The sequence below is a fragment of the Cnephaeus nilssonii genome (assembly GCF_951640355.1).
Source record: "Cnephaeus nilssonii genome assembly, chromosome: 13".
Taxonomy (NCBI): domain Eukaryota; kingdom Metazoa; phylum Chordata; class Mammalia; order Chiroptera; family Vespertilionidae; genus Cnephaeus; species Cnephaeus nilssonii.
Window position 1 is genome coordinate 46,448,885 of NC_137084.1, and position 21,465 is coordinate 46,470,349.

Consider the following 21,465-nt stretch of genomic DNA (forward strand, 5'->3'; position numbering starts at 1 on the left):
TGTTGCACACCTGAAACTAATACCAAATAATATATAATGTAAACTGTAATTGAAATAAAAGTAATAAAATTAATCTTAAGGAAAAATATTACCAAAGACATAAAAAAGCAAGAAAATATAACCCATACGGAGAGAAAAAGTCATTTAATCAACAATAATTCAGAAATGTCTCAGATGATAAAATTAGTAGGAAATGACATTAAAACATAATTGTAACTATATTCCATATGTTCAAGACACTATAGGGAAACAAGCATGTTATGGAGAGACATAGAAAATATTTTTAAAAGATGTAGGTTGAGCTTCTAGAGATGAAAGATAATAATGTCTGAGATGAAAAATATACTGTTGGCATTAAGAACCAATTAGACACTGAAGGAAAAAGATTAAAGAACTTGAGAATTTTAAAAAATGAAGAGAACTGTGGGCTGTAAAACAATTACAAGCAGTCTAATACAAATGTGACTGGAGTGTCTGAAAGAGAGGAAAAAGAAAGAAAGGGAACAAAATATTTGAAGAATGGGTAAAAATTCTCAAATTTGATAAAAACTGTTAACCTAAGAAGCACACCCAAATCCAAGAAAAAGAAACTTACAAGTAATATCATAAGCAAAATGCTTAAAAACACTGGTTAAGGAAAAAAAAAGGCTCAAAGCCAGCCAGAGAGAAAAAACGTATTACATATAGAGGAACAAAGATAAGAATGACTTCTTGATATTCCTTCAACAACAATGATTTCTTGCTGAAAACAATGCAAGCCAGAAGACAGTGGAGAAACATCTCTAAAGAATTTAAGAAAACAAAACAAAGCATGTTAATCTAGAACTCGGTACTCAGCAAAAACAGTTTTTTTAAAAAAAAAAATGAAGCTTAAATAAAGACATTTCAGATACTTTAAAACTACAAGAATTAATCACCAAGTAACTTACACTACAGAAATGTTAAAGAAAGTCATCCAGTATGAAGGAAAAAGGTATCAGGTAGGAATGTGCATCTACATAAAGAACAGGAACTGCAGTAAACCTCCCACTTTAAGTTACTAAAAACTGGGGAAAATATGAAGCCACAGTTTTCGGACAGTAGACAATAGGCAGTGAAAGATAACAATGCATCAAAGAAAGGAAGCAAAGGAAGTGAGTACAGGCATATCTTGGAGATATTGCAGGTTTGTTACCATACCATCACAACACAGTGAATATTGCAATAAAGCAAGTCATGTGAATTTTTTGGATTCCCATGCAAACAGAAGTTATGTATACACTATAATGTAGTATAGTAAATATGCAAAAGCATTATGTCTAATAAACAATGTACACACATTAATGAAAAATATTTTACTGCTAAAAAATGCTAACCACCATTGAGCCTTCAGCAAGTCATAATCTTTTTTCTGGTGGAGGGTCTTGCCTCGATGTTGAAGGATATTCTTTAAGAAGAGGAAGAGGAAGAACAAGGATCAAAAATATAAATAAAATGGCAGTAAATAAGTATCCATCAACAACTGAATCTAAAAATCAAAATAAATGAACAAGGAATCTAATGAACAAAATAAACTGATGAATAAAATAGAACCAAGTCATGGAAACATGGAACAGGCTGATGTGTCTCAGAGGGAAGGGGAGATGGGGGGTGGAAAGAGATTAATCAAAGAACTTATATGCATATATGTATTCCCTATGGACACAGACTATAGTGTGGTGAAGGCCTGGGGTGGGGCCTTCAAGGAACCAGGTGGATGGGAGCAATGGGGATGGGGGGCAAAGGGAGACATCTGTAATACTCTCAACAATGAAATGTCTGATTTAAACCTAAATACAGAGTGAAGCAAAAGTAGGTTTACAGTTGTTTGTATGGAAAAAGCCATGCAGATTATGATTATTACAACAGCTTTACTAACTCTGTTTTTCGAGTACTCACAAGTGCAAACCTACTTTTGGCCCACCCTTTATATATCTACAATTCCTTTTTTAAAAAAAAATATATTTTATTGATTTTTTACAGAGAGGAAGGAAGAGGGATAGAGAGCCAGAAACATCCATGAGAGAGAAACATCAACCAGCTGCCTCCTGCACACCCCGCACCGGGGATGTGCCTACAACCAAGGTACATGCCCTTGACTGGAATCGAACCTGGGACCTTTCAGTCCGCAGGCTGATGCTCTATCCACTGAGCCAAACCGGTTTCGGCTATCTACAATTCCTTTTAATGTAAGTGGAACAATGCTCCAATTTTAAAAACACAAAAATTGTCTAGATTAAAATAACAAAACCCACCATATAAGAAGTTGATTTGTTGAGGTAGAAGGAAAAAGATATAGTACGTGTGTGTGTGTGTGTGTGTGTGTGTGTATGTGTGTGTGTGTGTATATATATATATATATATATATATATATATATATATATATATATATATCCCACTATTTCATTACCAGGATATGACATGTACCAACCAAAGACAAAACCTCAGTAACAAAAACATAAGCATTTACTACACACACATCTGAGCTGATTGACTACCTATCCTGTGGCTCTAGACTGTCCTCAACTAGGATGACTGGGGTGAACTGACTGCTCCATGTCACTCAACCAGGTTAGCCTGAGGATGGTCTCATGGTGATGGAAAATGTCCAAGAAAGGAAGTTCCACTGTGCAAGCCCATTTCAAGCCTCTGCTTCAAAGGATGCCTTGAGGTCAAAGTCAAAACCAGAGCAGGTCAACTCATGGTAGACAGGCACTATAAAGTTATATAGCAAACAGTGTGAACGCAAAAGGCATAACTAACGTAAGGGTGAGAATTAGGGCCAAAAGATGCAATCTACTTACTAGCAGATCAAAAAACCCTGAAGCAACCAGAGTTAGTAAAAACAAAAGGGACATTCCGTAATAATAAAAATGATTTTTTAAAAGAATTTTCAATTTATAGGCACCCAACCACATATTCTCTTATAGGAGCAAAAGACAAGTCCACAAATATGGTGAAAGATTTACCACATCTCTCTCAATAATGGACACAATAAGAAGATTTTTAAAAGTCTGTAAGGATATAAAAGATTTTAACAACTTAATTAACTAACCAGTCTAACATTTATAAAACACTGTTCTCAATGACAGCAGAATGCACATTCTTTCCTAATGGAAACGGAACATTTATGAAAAGTGATCATGCATTGAGTACACAACGGGTTGTAATACACTTGTAAGAATTGAAATCTTAAGAGCACATTTTCTTTATATATATATATATTTTATTGACTTTTTACAGAGAGGAAAGGAGGGGGACAGAGAGCTAGAAACATCGATGAGAGAGAAACATCGACCAGCTGCCTCTTGCACACCCCCTACCGGGGATGTGCCCGCAACCAATGTACATGCCCTTGACCGGAATCGAACCTGGGACCTTTCAGTCCGCAGACCGACGCTCTATCCACTGAGCCAAACCGGTTTCGGCAAGAGCACATTTTCTTACTTCATTGCAATTAAGCCAGAAATCGGTAAGAGAAAGATAACTAGAAAACTGCACATCTGGTAATGAAACACTATCGTTATAAAACCACATGGATCAAAGGGAAATCATCACAGTGAACAATGAGGAAAAAGTTTGAACTAGATGATGATGAAACTAGAAGGAAAAACTACACGAAGTTGGTGCCTAAGTTACAAGTACCGAATTATCGAAGAAAGGTAGTTCGAACAAACATCGTTGAGAGGGTGGTAAACAGCTGGAATGAATAACAGTTGGATAAAAGGCAGCAGCATTTTAACCACAACCTTTCCCACGCCTGCATGACCTTTAACTCTGAGTCTACCAGCCCGGCAGCCACGTCCACAGTGAAATGTCAATAACGTTTCGGAGGCGGGCAGGAGGGGGCAGGGCATCAATAATCAAAAGGTTGCCCATCACTGACATAGACTGATGAAACCAGACCTCTTCTCCGGTTTCCAAACCCGACAGCCGACTGAAATTCCCACCTGCATTCCTCACGGGTCTCTCAAATGCCATGTCCAAAACCGAATCCTCGACTTTCCCTCCAACGCCCATTCCTCCCAAGTATACCTCCCATCTCAGTCAAGGGCACAACTGTTCACCCAGTTGCCTGAGTCAAAAGCCAGGGCGTGCCTGCCAGGATGGAGGACCTAGAAAAGGCTCAGCCTCCCGCCCCAAACCAGGAAACTGGGCAGAGCTCATTGCACAACCACGTTCAGACGTGGAACCCGCACAGCGCTGGGCTGTGGTCCTCAGACAAAGGCGCCGCCCTTCACACCTGCGGGGACTTCCGGGTAGGCCGACCCGCAGGCCGGCCCTGGGTCTGCGGCCCCGGGCCCCGTTCCCCGACCCCCACCCCCACCCCCACCCCCACCCCCACCCCCACCCCCACCGCTGAGGTGTGGCCCCCAGGGGCCCGCACAGGTGGAAGCCCTTCGGCCTCGGCCTCCTCCCACCAGCCCTGCAGGGAATGGCAGCTCCAGGTTCAACCGACCTGGGGAGCTGACGCGTCCACGTGCCGCGGGTTTGACCGCCAACGTGAGGATGAAGGTGGCTCCTACCTCGGAAGATGCTTCCGTGGGAAGCGGGGAGCTGGACACGTTACTTACCGGGACTTCACAGCCCAAACTCAGGCCTGGACTTCGCACTGAGGAGACCAGCGTCTCTCAAGATGGAGACCTGGCTGAGGACGCGCCTGCGGGCTGGGGGCGTGGCCGGGGCGTGGCCTCCGAGGCCCCGTGGGGTTCTGGGAAGCTGAATGTAAAGCCCAAGCCCAACCTTAGCTTGGAGCAGCACATTTGAAAGGTGCCTTTTAGAGTGTACTCCCTGCTTGATTCTGCTTTGGTTCTTATAAAAATATAAGTATAGCCCAGCTGGCGTGGCTCAGTGGTTGAAAGCCCACCAGGAGGTCACGGTTCCATTTCAGTCAGAGCACATGCTCAGGTTGTGGGCTCCATTCCCCAGTAGGGGGCGTGCCAGAAGCAGCTGATCAATGATTCTCTCTCATCATTGATGTTTCTAGCTCTCTCTCCCTCTCCCTTCCTCTCTGAAATCAATAAAAATATTTTTAAAATAAAATAATTAGAGAAAGCATATTCTAACCTGGATGAGAGTTGTACACCCGGGGACATGGGAGCTAACATCGGAATGCAGTCCATCCTCCTTTCCTGAGAATTGCCTATCATTACGGAAAGATTTACAGTCTCGTGGCTGAAACAATCTAGTCCCAGAGGTGCCCGCCCTTTGCAACCCCCAGCCTCTATTGCCTGTAATCTGGTCCTAGAGGCACCTGGAGGTACCCGCTATCTATGACCCCACCCCCACCCCCCAAGCCTGCATTGCCTGTAACCATTGTACCTTGCCTACTTCCCCATGCCTATAACTCTTACTTTCCCATGTAATCTTTGTCCTTTGCGATATAAACAGCTGGCTTATGGAGAGGGGTAGAGCAGATTTTCATGAGTGACCTGCTCCTCTCTCCCATACTGCTGGCATTATTGGAATAAACGCTCATATATGGTTCAACCCTGTCTCTGCTTAATTGGCTCAAGTAGTCACAAGCAGCCCAGACCCATTGGTTGTCTGGTTACAGTTGTACTGCTCCCCTACACCATTATGTATCTTTATTCATGTTGTCCCTACTGCCAAGCTTACCTACTTCCCACCCCCAACTTTCACCTGGCTAAATTCTTTTGTTGGTGTTTCCCATCCCCAACTTTCACCTGGCTAAATTCTTTTGTTGGTGTAAGACATGGTCCAGGAGGCCTTTTTTGGTCCTCACCACCTATTCCTTACCACTAGACTGGGTTAAGTATTTCCTCCTCTGATTTTATATGTTCCTTCAAATAAACCTGTTACTACTATACTAGGGCCCCAGTGCGCAAATTCATTGAAAGGAACTGTGATCTGCAAGGCTGTGGTGGGCACAGGGATGAATCTCAACCCATCCTCCACACCCCCACCTGGCCCCTTCTGCCACAGTCCCCAGTCCCCTGTCTGCCGGCAGCCCCGCTCCCACCCCTGCCACTCCCACACACTGATGGCACTGGCCCCACTCACACCCACTGATGGTGTGGTGTGATTGGGGCCGGCACCAGCAGTGAGTGCGAGCGGGGCCAGCACTGTCAGGGGCTGCAAGTGGTGGCTGCTGCCCCGATCTCCCCTCAGGAGCAGGGGGAGGTGGAGAAGCCCTCAGGGGAGATCTGGGCCAACAGCCGCCACTTGCTCCCACTGACAGTGCCGAGCGATCGGGGCTGGTGCCAGGCACCAGCATGGGTAAAAATGGTGGCTCTGGTGCCAGTAGCAGGTACGAGTGCTGGGCGGGACCACAGCACGCGGGAGCAAAGAATTTTTAGTAACCACCAGAGGCTCACCCCAATGATAGCGACCGGTGCCCTGCCTTGGTCTGGCACCCCAGTTCACCTGCTCCACCATCCCGCTGAGGCCGACACCCACCATGTTCTGCATGCACACCATAGGGCAGTGATGGCGAACCTATGACACGCGTGTCAGCACTGACACGCGTAGCCATTTCTGATGACACGCAGCTGCATGCCGAGGATGAAACATTTGCTGCTCCTGAGGATAAAACATTGCGACTAGAGTCTTGGAGTTAGTTTTTTCCTCAAAGTGACACACTACCCAAGTTATGCTCAGTTTTTTGGCGAAGTTTGACACACCAAGCTCAAAAGGTTGCCCATCACTGCCATAGGGACTGGTTGTTCGGTTGTTCCACTGTTCCGTCTATTTGCATATTAGCCTTTTATTACATAGGATTAGCCAAATTGATTTCAATGACTTATTTTGTTTTGTACAGTTTTTAATTTCTGCTTCCCCCATCTAGCTGTAATCTACTTGAGGGTGAGGCCACATCTAACTCATCTCTTGCTCCCAGTGCTTACTACAATGCTTGGCTTACTACAATTGGTTGGTTAAATAAATAGTCAGAAGCTACAGACCCATCAACTCTTAATAAGGCAGTTGGCTGCATTTTTTTTTCTGACCCCGCTGAATTACCTGGAATGTACCTCCCACTCACCAGTTGATAGAACTTAACACGAATCTTAAAGGGGCTTGGACCAGGATGGTGATAGTGTAGGGAAGAAAAGTAGGCTGATCCTTGAGATGTTTACCCTCTTCCTCCTAACTTCCATCTGGGATCCTATTTTGACCTTTGATATAGCCATACTAAACTGGTTGGCACCCACTGGTAGAATTCACTAGTGAAGCCATTTGGTCCTGAACTTTTACTTTTTGGAAGTTTTTTAATGGTTGTTTCAATGTTCTCACTGTTGATCAGTCTACTTTGATTTTCCAGGTCTTCGTAATTTAGTCTAGGAGGGTTATATATTTCTAAGAACTTGCCCATTTTTTCTAGGTTATTGAATTTGGTGGCATTTAGTCTATCATAGTATTCTTTTTTTTTAATTGATTTTTTAAATATCTGCCCTGACCAGGAATCAAACCTGAAAACTTGCAGTGCACAGAATGACACTCAACCACCCGAACTACTCTTTTGTTCTTTAAGATGTAATTTTAGGTTGTTTATTTGGTTCACCATACACAAATCAATCAATATGATACACCATATAAACAAAATAAAGGATACAAATCATATGATCATTATCAATAGATATTAAAAAAGGCATTTGACAAGATATCCATTTATGATTAAAACATAATAAAATGGGTATAGAAGGAAAGTAACTCAACATAATAAAGGTCATATATAACAAACTCTCAGCTAATACCATACTCAATGGTGAAGAACTGAAAGCTTTTACTCTACAATCATGAACAAGACAAGGATGCCACCTCTTGCTACTGTTATTCAATACTAGAGGCCTGGTGCATGAAATTTGTGCATGGGGGTGGGAATTCCTCAGCCTGGCCCTCTCACAATCTGGGACCGTGGCTCCTAACCACCGCTTGCCTGCCTGCCTGCCTGATCACCCCTAACCTCTCTGCCTGCCTGCCTGCCTGCCTGATTGCCCCTAACTGCTCTCCCCTGCTGGCCTGATCCCCCTAATTAAAAAAAAATGGCAGAGGATCTGAACAGACACTTATCCCAAAGAGTCTCTGCACAGCAAAAGAAACCATCAACAAAACAAAAAGGCAACCAAACAAATGGGAGAAGACATTTATATGCAACACCTCTGATAAGGGACTAATATCTAAAATATATAAAGAACTCAACTCAAAAATAAAAAACACAAACAATCCAATTTTTTAAAAATGGCAGAGGATCTGAACAGACACTTATCTCAAGAAGACATACGAACGGCCAGCAGGTATATAAAAAGATGCTCAACTTCACTAGCTATTATTAAGGAAATGAAAATCAAAACTACGAGATATAGCCTCACACCTGTTAGAATGACTATTATCAACAAGTAATAATAAGTGTTCAGGAAGTTGTGGAGAAAAAGGAACTCTCACTCACTGCTGGTATGAATATAAACTGGTACAACCACTATGGAAAACAGTATGGAGGCTCCTTGAAAATTTAAGAATAGAGTTACCATATGACTCAGCAACACTCCTTCTGAGTATCTACCCCAAAATGTGAACACATTTATTCTTAAAGATATATGCAACCCTATATTCATTGCAGAATTAATCACAGTGGCCAAGTCATGGAAACAACCAAAGTGTCCTTCAGTAGATGAGTGGATAAAGATGTGCACATATATACAATAGAATACTACTCAACCATAAGAAAATGTGAAATACTTCCATTTGCAACAACATGGATGGATCTTGAGAATATCATGCTAAACAAAATAAGTCAGATGGAAAAAGTCAAGAACCATGTGATTGCACTCATATATGGGATATAAAATTGAAAGCAATCGGTGAACAAACAAGACAAACCAAAACTCATATTCAGACACAGTATGGTGTTACCAGAGGAAAGGGGGTGAGGACAGAATTAAAGGGTAAAGGAGGTAAACTATATGATGACAGAAGATTTGACTTTGGGTGGTAAATGCACTGTGCAATATACAGATGGTGCATTATAGAATTGTACACTTGAAACCGATATTAATTTTATTAACCTATGTCACCTCACTGTTTTATTAAAAGTAAGAAAACATTCTTGCAGAAATTCTTAAATCATTTGTTTGAAAGGGTGAGGTATAAATATAAATAAATAAAAATCAAGGCACATGTGTTTTATAACCTAAAGAGCTTTACAAACATGACTTACTATATAAGTAGTGTCAGAGTAAGATTTCTCAGCCACTCATTAAGAAAGAGAATCTGTGCCTGAGGAGAAAGCAGAATCATCCTGATCTCATTAACTAGAGATCACAGGTGTGAGGACATAGAGTAAATAAGCTTACAATCTTACACATCCTAACTTCAACTGTATCTGTGGCCTAGTCAACTCGGCTTTCTGATAACATGGGAAATGAGGCTGACACTGCAAAACCCCATGTTGCTGTACAGCCATCCAAGTTTCAGCACAAGTCACTGGCCTAATTTTTTAATATTTATTTTGAAGAAGCACCTCTCATCAGTTCATCTGAGCTAATCTGACCTCAGTGCAATAAAACACTCCAAACTTGTAGCAATAAAACACTGACATAGTCCAGTTTTAAAATTAACTTTCCTAAACTCTCCAAGTTTGGAGAATTACACTTTGGTTGTGAGCATGCAGCCAGAAAAAAAAAAAAAAATTCCAAACAGAAGGCTACAGGACTTCCTGGAATAAACCAAAGGCTCCAGGCCCTGACCACAGGAACCAGGCTCTCCCACATGGAATTCTGCAGCTCAGCACCATTCCAGGGCCTCGGTGACAGCTTCTTCCCGTCACTTACGCATCCCTCCGGGCACACACTGAAGCCATGCTGGAGGTCAGCATTAGGTAATGCCCACAGGCATCCTCCCCACTGCCAGCTCCCATCTCAGTCACCACCACAGCCCACAGAGAACTCCACTCCCAGATCGCCTCAGAATCTGGGAATTTTGGCTCCAAAAGTCTGGGTGAAACCCAGGCATCTGTATTTTTTAAGAGCGACTCAGATGTGTAATCTGGGTTGAGAACAACTGACAGAGATGTTATGCTAGGATATAACACATGCTTAGGAAGACTTAGTTCCACATTCATCCCTGCCACTTCCCAGCTGTGAGACCTTGAACAATTTACTTTCCTCAGCCTTCCCAACTGAAAATGAGTTGCTGTGGGTATCAGATAAAACAAGAAATGAGGTTTCTAGTAAAAAAGAAAAAAAAAGGAAGGAAGGAAGGAAGGAAGGAAGGAAGGAAGGAAGGAAGGAAGGAAGGAAGGAAAGAAAGAAAGAAAGAAAGAAAGAAAGAAAGAAAGAAAGAAAGAAAGAAAGAAAGAAAGAAAGAAAGAAAGAAAGAAAGAAAGAAAGAAAGAAAGAAAGAAAAGAAAAGAAAAGAAAGAAAAGAGAAGAACACTTCACATTTGTATGCTGTTTTGCTGTTTTACTCTTTAGAAAATAGTTTTATACCTACTATGTCAAATGACAAAAGCCTACTATGAGGTGAATGGATATTATAATTTTTACCATTTTACAAATGGTAAGAGGGAAAAATGTTACAGAGTTAGTAAATATCAGAGGTAGGACTCAATCTAGGATATCTAAGTTCAATTATAGACCATTCTCTTTGCAGCCAGTATAAATTCTCAAATATTTTTTTCTTTTTCTTAGATTCTCTTTATTTTATTATATTTTTGCACCACCATTTATCCCCTCTATAAGGGCACACCACTTTAAAGACTGCAATGATGCTGTGAATCCTGCTAGGACTAAGTGAAGTACAAAGCAGCAGGTCAACAAATGTTGATTGGTTGAATGGCAATAACAACAAGCACAAAGGCAAGATGTGGCTAATCCTTCTCTGAAGACAGCCCAAAGGAGGAGGAAATGCTGGATATGGTGAGAATCATCATAAGAGAGGATTCTCAGGGGGATTCAATAGTGGAGGTCCTTTTGGGTTGTGTTTCAGGATGAAAGACCTCTATGGAGGAAACTGTTGGTTCATTCACCTTCAAGGCAAGCAATGCAGTTTGGAGTGTGGCCTCTCTGTTGGCCTCCCAGGTGGGTGTTTGGATGGGATTAAAGGCCTTGAAGGGTATCAGTTGTCTAATAGCATCCTTGCAGGCATGAGTGGTTTGATGGTTTCCTTGACGGGCTCTGCTGTCTTTCTTCTTGGGGACTACTTAAAACTGGCAAGAGCCTGGGAACTTCCTTATACTGGTGGTTAAAAGCTGTAGAAAGAGGTTTTTGAGTTGAAGGTATTTCTGAAACTTGAAAGGGTGGCTTCTGTGGATAAATTTCAAGCTTCTTGTTTCTTACTTTTTCTCTCTTGGAGGCTTATACTCTCAATATCTGTGGGATAGAAAAGACAAGGACACAGATGCCTCACGTGTCACTTCAATCTTTACTGGTCATGTGGTGAAATCTTAGTCATCTTTAAAATGTTAGTCCCTCACTTACCATCTCAGGTTCTTTTCCCCTAGTTCTTGCTCTACCCCAGACTTTGAACAGATTTTATGATGGTCCTCCAATTCAGCATGGTGCTAACGTTTAAAAGTCTATTAAGTGAGGTTCTAGCTCCCCAGGGAAGCCCTCAGAAGAAGAAATTGACATTTGCTTAAAGTTCATGCATTGCATAACCATCGTTTCCAAATATGCTTGAATGGAAAAATAAATATATCCTCTATTAGAATGAGAACTTTCTAAGTTCAAAGACTTTGTCTTGCTTGTCACTACATACACAGTGCCTGGAAGTGCCGGTCACACAGTAAGTACTCAAAATAATTTTTATCTAACTGACTGATAGGAAAAACAGAAGGGGGAGACATCTTCTAGAAACAGAGCTAGAAAACTGACTCTTACCAATAACAAATTTAAAAACTGGATAATATACAAAACCAAGCAAACATCTTTAAATTACATAAGAATATACAATCAGGGGAGGAACGGTGGGGCCAAAATCTAAAAGAAAGTGAGAATCCAAAGAGGTAAGCCCAGAACTGTTATTTTTTTTTCACCCTAAATGTAATTTCAATCTTGAAGAAACAGCTGCACACATGAGCTTCATCTTTTGTCAGTTCACAGGAGGAAGGGGATCTTTTATTGCTCTTGGGTTGAATTTGTAGGTCAATTCCATGACAACTAATATCTATGATAGTTTTTCTAATTCATGAATGTGGTATACTATTCTATTTATTTGAGTCTTCTTTCACTCAGTAAATCTTTATAGTTTTGAGTGGACCACCATGTATCTTCTTTGCAAGAGCTTGCAAATTTTCCCTTAAATTTCTTTCTATTTTATGTTTTTACACTGTTGAAAATTGTGATATTTAAACATTTTTTTAAGTTTTCAATTATTCATTGCTAATATAAAGACATACAATTGTTGCCCGGCCAGCATGGCTAAGTAATTGAGCATCAACCTATGAACCAGGAGGTCATGGTTCAATTCCCAGTCAGGGCACATGCCCGGGGTTGTGGGCTCAATCCCCAGTCGGGGATGTGCAGGAGGCAGCCAATCAATGATCTCTCATCATTTATGTTTCTCTCTCTCTCTCCCTTCCTCTCTAAAATCAATAAAATTATATATATATATATATATATATATATATATATATATATATATAAATTTTTAAGACATACAATTGATTTTTCTGTATCCTGAGACATTGTTTAACTCACTTATCAGTTCCAGTAGGTTTGCTTATTGTTTGATTCCTTAGAATTTTTAAAATGTAACTAATTATATCTGCAAATCAGGAGTTTTAGCTCTTCCTTTATGCCTGTCATTTATCTTATTAAACTGGCTGTGATCTCCAGCATAATGCTGAATAGAAGTTGTGAAAGCAGATATCCTTGCCTTATTTCTCAACTTCCAGGGAAATTTTCATTGCTTCACCACTAAAAATGATAGTGGCTTTTCAGTAAATATGTTTTTAAATATCTTTGATCAGAATGAGGAAGTTTTATCCCTATTCCTAGTTTGTCCGGACCTTTTACCATAAATGGGTGCTGACTTTTGTCAAATGTGCTTTTTCTATTTTATTTTGTTAATATGTTGAATTATATTGAGTAATTTTGAAATGACATATCCATCTTGCATTACTGGTCTGAACCCTACTTGTTCATGATGTATTAGCCTGTTTAAATTGATGGATTCAAACATTTTGATAAAGATTTTTATTTCTAAGTTCTGAATGATATCTATCTGTAAATTTATTTCTTGTAAGGTCCTTGTAGGTTTTATATGAGGGTATTGCTAGCCTCAAAAATCAGCTGGGAAGTCTTCTTCCTCTTCCCTTTTTCTGAGTTTTGATAAGATTAGTATTATCTCATATATGATTAGAGAGTGAAACTCTTTGGGCAATGGACTTTTCTTGTGGTGAGGTTTTATATATACAAACTAGAGGCCCAGTGCACGAAATTCATGCATGGGTAGGGTCCCTAGTGGCTCCTGGCTGCTGGCCAGGGCCTTCCTTCATTCCACTCTGCCTCCTGGTGGTCAGCACACATCATAGCAAGCAATCGAACTTCCAGTCAAACTCTGGAGGGGACACTTTGCATATTAGGCATATATATATATATATATATATATATATATATATATATATATATACACACACACACACACACACACACACACACACACACACTAGAGGCCCAGTGCACAAAATTCATGCACGGGGGGGGGGGGGCGGGTTGTCCCTCAGCCCAGCCTGCACCTTCTCCAATCTGGGACCCCTCAAGGGATGTCCAACTGCCTGTTTAGGCCCGATCCCACTGGGCAGTTGGATATCCCTTTCACAATCCAACGGGCAGTTGGATATCCCTTTCACAATCCAACGGGCAGTTGGATATCCCTTTCACAATTAAACGGGCAGTTGGATATTCCTTTCACAATCCAGGACTGCTGGCTCCCAACCGCTCGCCTGCCTGCCTGCCTGCCTGCCTGATTGCCCCTAATCACTTCTGCCTGCCAGCCTGATCACCCCCTAACCACTCCCCTGCCAGCCTGATCAATGCCTAACTACTCCCCTGCCAGCCCGATTGCCCCTAACTCCCTCCCCTGCCAGCCTGATTGCCCTAACTGCCCTCCCCTGCAGGCCTGGTCGCCCCCAACTGCCCTCCCCTGCCGGCCTGGTCCCCTTCAACTGTCCTCCCCTGTAGGCCAGGTCCCTCCCAATTGCCCTCCCCTGCTGGCCTAGTCCCCCACAACTGCCCTCCCCTGCAGGCCTGGTTGCCCCTAACTGCCCTCCCTTGCAGGCCTCATTGCCCCCAACTGACCTCCCTTGCAGGCCTGGTCCCTCTCAACTGCCCTCCCCTGCCGGCCATCTTGTGGTGGCCATCTTGTGTCCACATGGGGATTTATCTTGTGTGTTGGAATGATGGTCAATTTGCATATTACCTCTATTATATAGGATATAGATTGATCGTAATAGTGGATTATTAACCTTTTGCACTCGGATGTCGAGTGTGACTCGACACGGTTAGCATCGGTAGCAGCTCATATGTCGAATTGTATTGAATGTATCAATAATTTGAAATATTAAAAAATCCAAATAAGTTTGTATGAAAAGAAACCAGTTTTTTATTCTACTGCCGTGCTTTGTAAAATCTGGGGTATTTAAAAAATTAAATCCCAAATAGAATAAAGGAATCGAGAAAAAAGCAAGCGAGTGCAAAGGGTTAAAATTTTATATTTCTTTTCTCAGTTCTGATAAGTTACATATTTCAAGAAATTTGTCTACTTCATCTAATTTGTCAAATTTAATGGCATAAAAATGTTCATAATATTCCTTTTCATATTTAGGATATAAAGAGACATTCCCGTTTCATTCACCATTCTTATTGGCGATTTCTCTTTCTCTCTCTTCCCTCCCTTTCTCCATCTCCTTACCTCCCTCTCTCTCTCATCTTGCTAAGAATATATCAAATTTTTTCCAAATAAATACGTTTTAATTTTCTCATTTTTCTCTATTGTTTGTATCATTTCTACTTATATCATTGATTGCTACTGTCTTTAGTAGTTCCTTCCTCATCACTGGGAAAAAAATTTCTATTTCTAGATTCTTAAGGTAGAAACTTAATCAGTATTAAACTTTTCTTTTTTCTAACATTTAAAGTTATAAAATTCCTTTTAAGTTCTGCTTTAGCTGTATCTCACAAATATTGCTGTATATGCATTATCCTTTAGTTTAAAATATTTTCTAGTTTCCCTTGTGATTTATCCCTTAATCAATGGAATGTTTAGAAACACATTGATTTCCGGCATTTAGAGGCTTAGCTAGATATTTTATTAATGTTCATTTCTTATTCAATTTAGTTGTGGTCACAGAACATAGTCTGTAAGATTTCAGTCTTTTAAAATATATTTATTGAGACTATTTTATGGTTTGTCATGTGGTCTATTTTTGCAAATGCGCCATGCCATATACATTTGAAAATATTGTTTTTTCTGCAGTTTTGGGGTATATTATTTTATGTCCTTTAGGCCAAGGTGACCAAAAGTGTTGTTCAGACATCTGCATCCTTTCTGATTATATTTTTGGGGTGTTCAGTTGCTCTTCCAGGTAAGAGAGGAATGAAATCTCTGACTATAAATCTCTTTCATTTGGTTTTTGTTTCATGTATTTTGAAGCTATGATATTAAGTGCATACACAGTTATAATTATAATACTTTCCTCATATACTGACCTTTTCATCCTTATGAAACCTTTGTTTCCAGGAATGCTCCATGCTTTCAAATGTATTTTTTCAGATATTTCCTATACTGAGATGATTGTGATGCAAAACATACTTAGTGTTGGTGGCTCTATTCCCCTCAACCTGAATGGATCTGGACACAGGTTCTGGCTTCTGTCCTTCCTTCCCTGTTCCCTTCAGGATTCTAAACTTAGTCCTACACCTTCTAGGTGTTTCCTCGAGGTACTTAAAAAGCCTTTTGATATATTCTCTTTTTGCTTATAATAGTCAAAACTGGTTTATGTAACAGCAAACTAAAAAACTCTTAAGAACAGGAAAACAGATTAATGTATATTCTACTCTCCTTATTTTCTTATCATTTCACCATGGTGAAGTATTGAGGTCAAGCTAATGGAGTACTTTTTCTAAGGCATTATAGCCGCTTCTCATCTAGGATTTCCTCACCATTTTCATGTTCTTCTCAATTCTTCGTTGGATTACTATTATGGATGGAATTGTGTTCTCCTCAAATTCACATGTTGAAGCACTAACCCCCAGCACCTCAAAATCTGACTACACTTGGAAATAGGGCATTTAAAGAAGTGACTAAAGAGGGCCATTAGAGTGGACCCTAATCCAATCTGACTGGAGAAGAGAAAATTTGGACACACAGAGACAGTGAGGATGTGTATGCACACAGAGGAAAGGCTGTGTGAGGTCACAGGAAGAAGGTGCTATCTGCAAGCCAAGGATAGGGGTCTCAGAAGTGCTGGAGGCTAATTCCAGCATGTCATAATAAATGATGGGCCTCTATATTCAGCAGGGCTGAATACATATTATTTCCTACTGGAATGGCCAAAGGCATTTCCCCAACCCTGAAAAAGATGCATAAATGATTGCTTGCTGCCAGACAGCTGAGGGCATTTCAATCTACATGTTACTGCCTCCTGCTGGCCAAACACCTGAACAGCCGAAGGCAGTTCCCCCAAAACTGACAATGCTTACTATATACTAAACCTTACCTTTGATATGTATATCTACTTTGCTATAGGGAAAAATGTGGAAATTAAAAAAAGCCCTGCGTCTGGAGATAAGAGAACTTAGCTACTACAGTTGAGCTCCTCTGGCTCCCCCATGGATTACAAATTTATATTATATTTCTAGTCTCTTTATTAATTTACATGCAACCCTTCTCCAGATTCCTGAACCCTTCTAGATGATGGATATCACCCGGCATTAAAAAGAAACCAAACCTGCTGATGCACTGATCTTGAATTTCTAGCCTCTGAACTGTGAGAAAATAAATTTCCGTTGTTTAACCTGCCCCGCCTGTGATATTTTGTTATGGCAGCCTTAGTTTATTCATGTAACTACTGAAAATCATAAGGCATCTGGAATACAGCCTTCAGACCTCTTAACAGCCAGTAGAGTGATCTTAAAATCCATATTTTATTTTTTACTTATATACTCTTTTTTTCTTTTTGACTTTAGATTCACATGAATTTATTATCAATTCAAATATTATCAATCTAAGTATTTAAATGAAAAGTCTTTCTTAACAAAGTTTTATTTAATATATCCAAAAGGACAACTTTGAGACATTACTGATTAGGGGGATAGGATTATGGAGGGGTGCGTTGCTTTCTAATTTATGCATTTTTGTAATTATTAAATTTTATAGAATGAGCAAGTTTTCTTTGTAATCAAGTTTAAAAATAAAAATGTTATAAAAACATACAGTACACACATGAAGGGGAATTACAGTATATAAGGACAGGCAGGTGGAGTGGTTTCACTTTTGCCACGGTACCTGCCATCCAAGGTTTCCTTGAGGGCCACCTCCAGAACGCTGCTCAAGCCACCAGAAGGGGCCGGCTATTTTATGATGCCACCAGAGGGCCTCAGTGCACTGTGGCCCTTGACCCTGATCCTCTCTCTCCCGGTCCTGACCCTGAACAGGTCAGAAAATTAGGCTTGTGAGGCCGGAATATAGAAAAGACAATCTGAAATATTTAGGCTTCTCATTTAGGCTTCTCAGCCTAAAGCTTTAACTTCCAAGGCAGTTTGGAATTTGGGTTATTACTCTGCAGTGGAAACTTTTTATTCTGAATTGAGGCTTTTTGGTGTACTAAAGTGGACCTTTAAAAATTATTTAAGAAAAGCTATGGGACCTGAGTATGATTTCATTCAGGGGCAGGGAAAGGCCTAGCTCACAGAGCCATTTAAAGTGTCAATAAGAGAAATTAAGCTGTTTTCTGCTGTACACTACTGTGTCCCACTCAGGCAACCTACTCTACACAGATAAGAAAAACAGTCTCTGTAGCAGTTAACTGGTTAGCTGGGGCTCCCTTAAGTGATGAGATTTAGTGAGGTTTAGTCTTCAGGTTCCTAAGCCTCTGGCTATGAGCAGTGCAAGGGAAAATCAAACTAGGTAACTGGCCACTGGCTCTCTTTTTCAAATAAGCACACAGTATCACTTGGAAGTGAAGTACGTTTGTTTTTCTCCCTCTACCCTATGCCACTGTCATTGCTGCCATGCCTCTAGGAAGGTGGGCTGCAGTAGCAAAATTCTAGACTCAGACCTCATTCTGAATCTTGCATCATGCAACAATGTGCAAGAATCTTCATATCTTCAAGCCTCAGTTTCCTTATGGGAAAATAACAGTGGCTAACTCAGAGGGTTTATAATGCATGAAAAAAAAACACGGTTAGGATTCAATAAATGGAAGTTATTAGAACAATACTAATTTCTCCCTGAAAATCACAGAAGGAGCTGGGTGAGGAAAGGGAGAATGCTACATTTCCAATATAACAAAGTCTCTGCTCCCCAGGCAACTACACAGTGGGCAATGGTTAGGGGACATGAAATCCTATTATACTAGACTTGGAAGAACAATCTGGAAGTCAGCTCACCATGGAGTAGTACGGGTAATTTATCTGCCTCAGGAGCTGAATGTTGTCTGTGGTCACCGAGTTAATCCTGGAGCACGTGGCCAGTGAGAAGACCCAAGGCTCATTGACGATATATAAGTTGATGGTGAAGTTAGCTGCTTTATAATCTCTGGAACAAAAACAGAACCCACAGGGGATTTAGACTTTGTCTGACTCTCATCATCTAAAAGGGAAACAGCCACAAGGTTTGTGAAAGGCTATTGCTTAAATTACCAGAAGCAGCTGGTCCCGAAACAACTACGATATAACATGCCGAATAGGCTCATGTTGCAATGAGATAAAGGACTGGATTTTTACCTCCTGTACTAACAGTGGCATTTTAGTAAACTGGATGTCCTGGGGTAAAAAATGGAAAGAGAAAAGGAAAAGAACGGAAAGGGAAGGGAAGGGAAGGGAAGGGAAGGGAAGGGAAGGGAAGGGAAGGGAAGGGAAGGGAAGGGAAGGGAAGGGAAGGGAAGGGAAGGGAAGGGAAGGGAAATCCCTATTTGTAGCATTTGCTCATTTCCATGGTGTAAATACTCCTACCATAGCCAATTTCAAGCTGGAAAAACAGGTTTTCTAAGTTTCTGATCATTGGCTCCCACAAGCCAGTATGAACAAGCTCCAGCACATTATTGGGTAGCAGTGATACTTCCATCAAAGCACTTGATAACATGCTCTATGTGCTTTCTTACGGTACTTGAGCGTAAGTAAATTAAAGGCAGAGACAGAGTCTTATTCATCTTTATATATCCATTACCTAGCATAATACCTGCCTTCTTAAACAGTAATTGCAGGAATAAATAAATGAATACCAATTTGAATTCCAAATATAAAGAATTTTTAACAAGCACCAAATTCTTCCCCATGCACTAAATGTCAGTAGATACTTCTGTACTGTCTAGAGAAACAGGAAGAAGATAAATAGAGAAATAGTAATTCAAGTTGTCATTTTCAGGGATTAAATTTCTCAGAAAAGACACTATGTAAGTGCCTTCAAAAATTTTTTTGAAAATTGAGTTGGTATAGCATATTGGAAACAGCTCTGTACAAGCCTGGGTTTCAATCCCAGCTCTGTCATATAATGGCAAGGCAAGTTCTTACACTCAGTATATAAACTAAGATAAAAGCAATAATAACACCTTTGCAGGAGTGTTGTCGATTAGTCACCCAATGTCTCTAAGACAATTCTAAACCACCTAAAGATAGAAATAAGAGCCCTGGCCAGCATGGATCTATAGTTAGAGCATTGGCACCAAAGAGTCTCGAGTTTGATTCCTAGTCAAGGGCACATACCTGGGTTGCAGGTTTGATCCCCGGCCCCAGTCCGACAAAACAGCGTTATGTCAAAAAAAGGTTATGAAAGACAAAAAAGGACATTATATATTGATTTTTAAAATTGATGCATCAAGAAGGTATCTATAATAATAAAAGTGTAATATGCTAATTAGACTGGACATCCTTCCGGAAGTCCTTCTGGACGACCTTCCAGACAAAGCCACGGTGGCGGGTGTCGAGGCAGAGGCGGCCGCTGCCGGGGTGGGGGCCGAGGCAGCCACCGTGGCGGCGGGGGCAAGCCCCTTGTATGAATTTCATGCATCAGGCCTCTAGTAACAATCATAAACACTTACATACATAATGACAGATGAGCCAAATTTATAAAGCAAAAACTGACAGAATTGAAGAGAAAATAGACAGCTATACAATAAAAGTTGGAGACTTCAATATCCCATTCCCAGTAATGGACTGAACAAGCAGACAGAAATTAAGTAAGGAAATAGAGGATTTAATCAACACAAGAAATTAACTATACCTAATAGACATATATAGAACATTAAACCCTAAAATAACAGCATTCATATTCATCTTAAGTGCTCAGGGGATATTTTTCAGAATAGACCACATATTAGATCACAAATTAAATGTCAATAGATGTAAAAAGATAGATATCATACTAAGTATCTTCTTTAATCACAACAAGGTAAAGTAGAAGTCAATAACAGAAAGAAAACTGGAAAATTCACATATTTGTGGAAATTAAACAACACATTTTTAAATAACCAAAGGATCAACAAAGAAATCACAAGGGAAGTTAGAAAATACATAAATAAATGAAAATGAAAATGCAACATACTAAAACTCATGGGATGCAGCAAAAGTGGTTCTAGGGGAGAATCAATGCTTACATTTAAAAAATAAGAAAGACCTCAAATCAACAATCTAACTTTACAAAAACTAGAAAAAGAGAAAATTGACCCAGTAGAGCAAGGGGAAGAAAATAATAAAAAGTAGTGCAGACATAAACAAAAAAGAGAACAGAAAACCAACAGAGAAAATCAATGAAACCAACAGTAAGTTCTTTTAAAAGATTGACAAAATAATAAACCTTTAGCTAGATGGACTAATAATAACAAAAGAGAATATACTCAAATTACTTAAATCAGAAATAAAAGTGAGCACATTACAACCAGTTTTACAGAAATAAAAAGGATTAGAAGAGAGTACTATGAACAACTGTTCCCCAACAAACTGGATATGCTAGATTAAATGGATAAATTTCTAGAAACACAAAATCTACCAAGACTGAATCATGAAGAATTTAAAAATGTGAAGACTTAAATGAGTAAAGAGGTTGACTCATTAAGCAAAAATCTGTTGAAAAATAAAAGTTCTGCACCTGATGACTTCACAGGTGAATTTCCCAAACATTTAAAGGGTAACTAATACCAACCCATTAAAATGGCTACATCAAACAGAAATAATAAGGATGTGAAGGAAATGGAAAAATTTGAACCCATGTGCACTGTTGGTACAGCTGCTATGGAAAACAGTATGGTAGTTCCTCCAAAAATTAAAAATA

The 21,465-nt window shown here is 40.2% G+C and overlaps 1 protein-coding gene across 1 annotated transcript in view; it reads right to left on the minus strand.

The window, feature by feature from the left end:
- The window catches only part of GDPD4 (glycerophosphodiester phosphodiesterase domain containing 4), a gene marked incomplete at its 5' end in the record, with an annotated part of 121,551 nt that overhangs the window by 93,714 nt on the left and 6,372 nt on the right, over positions 1–21,465 (minus strand). The window contains 2 exons of the mRNA XM_079789176.1: positions 18,588–18,735; positions 18,868–18,962. Coding sequence (XP_079645302.1) covers positions 18,588–18,735; positions 18,868–18,962 — 243 coding nt within the window. The remainder of the gene's footprint in view (positions 1–18,587; positions 18,736–18,867; positions 18,963–21,465) is intronic.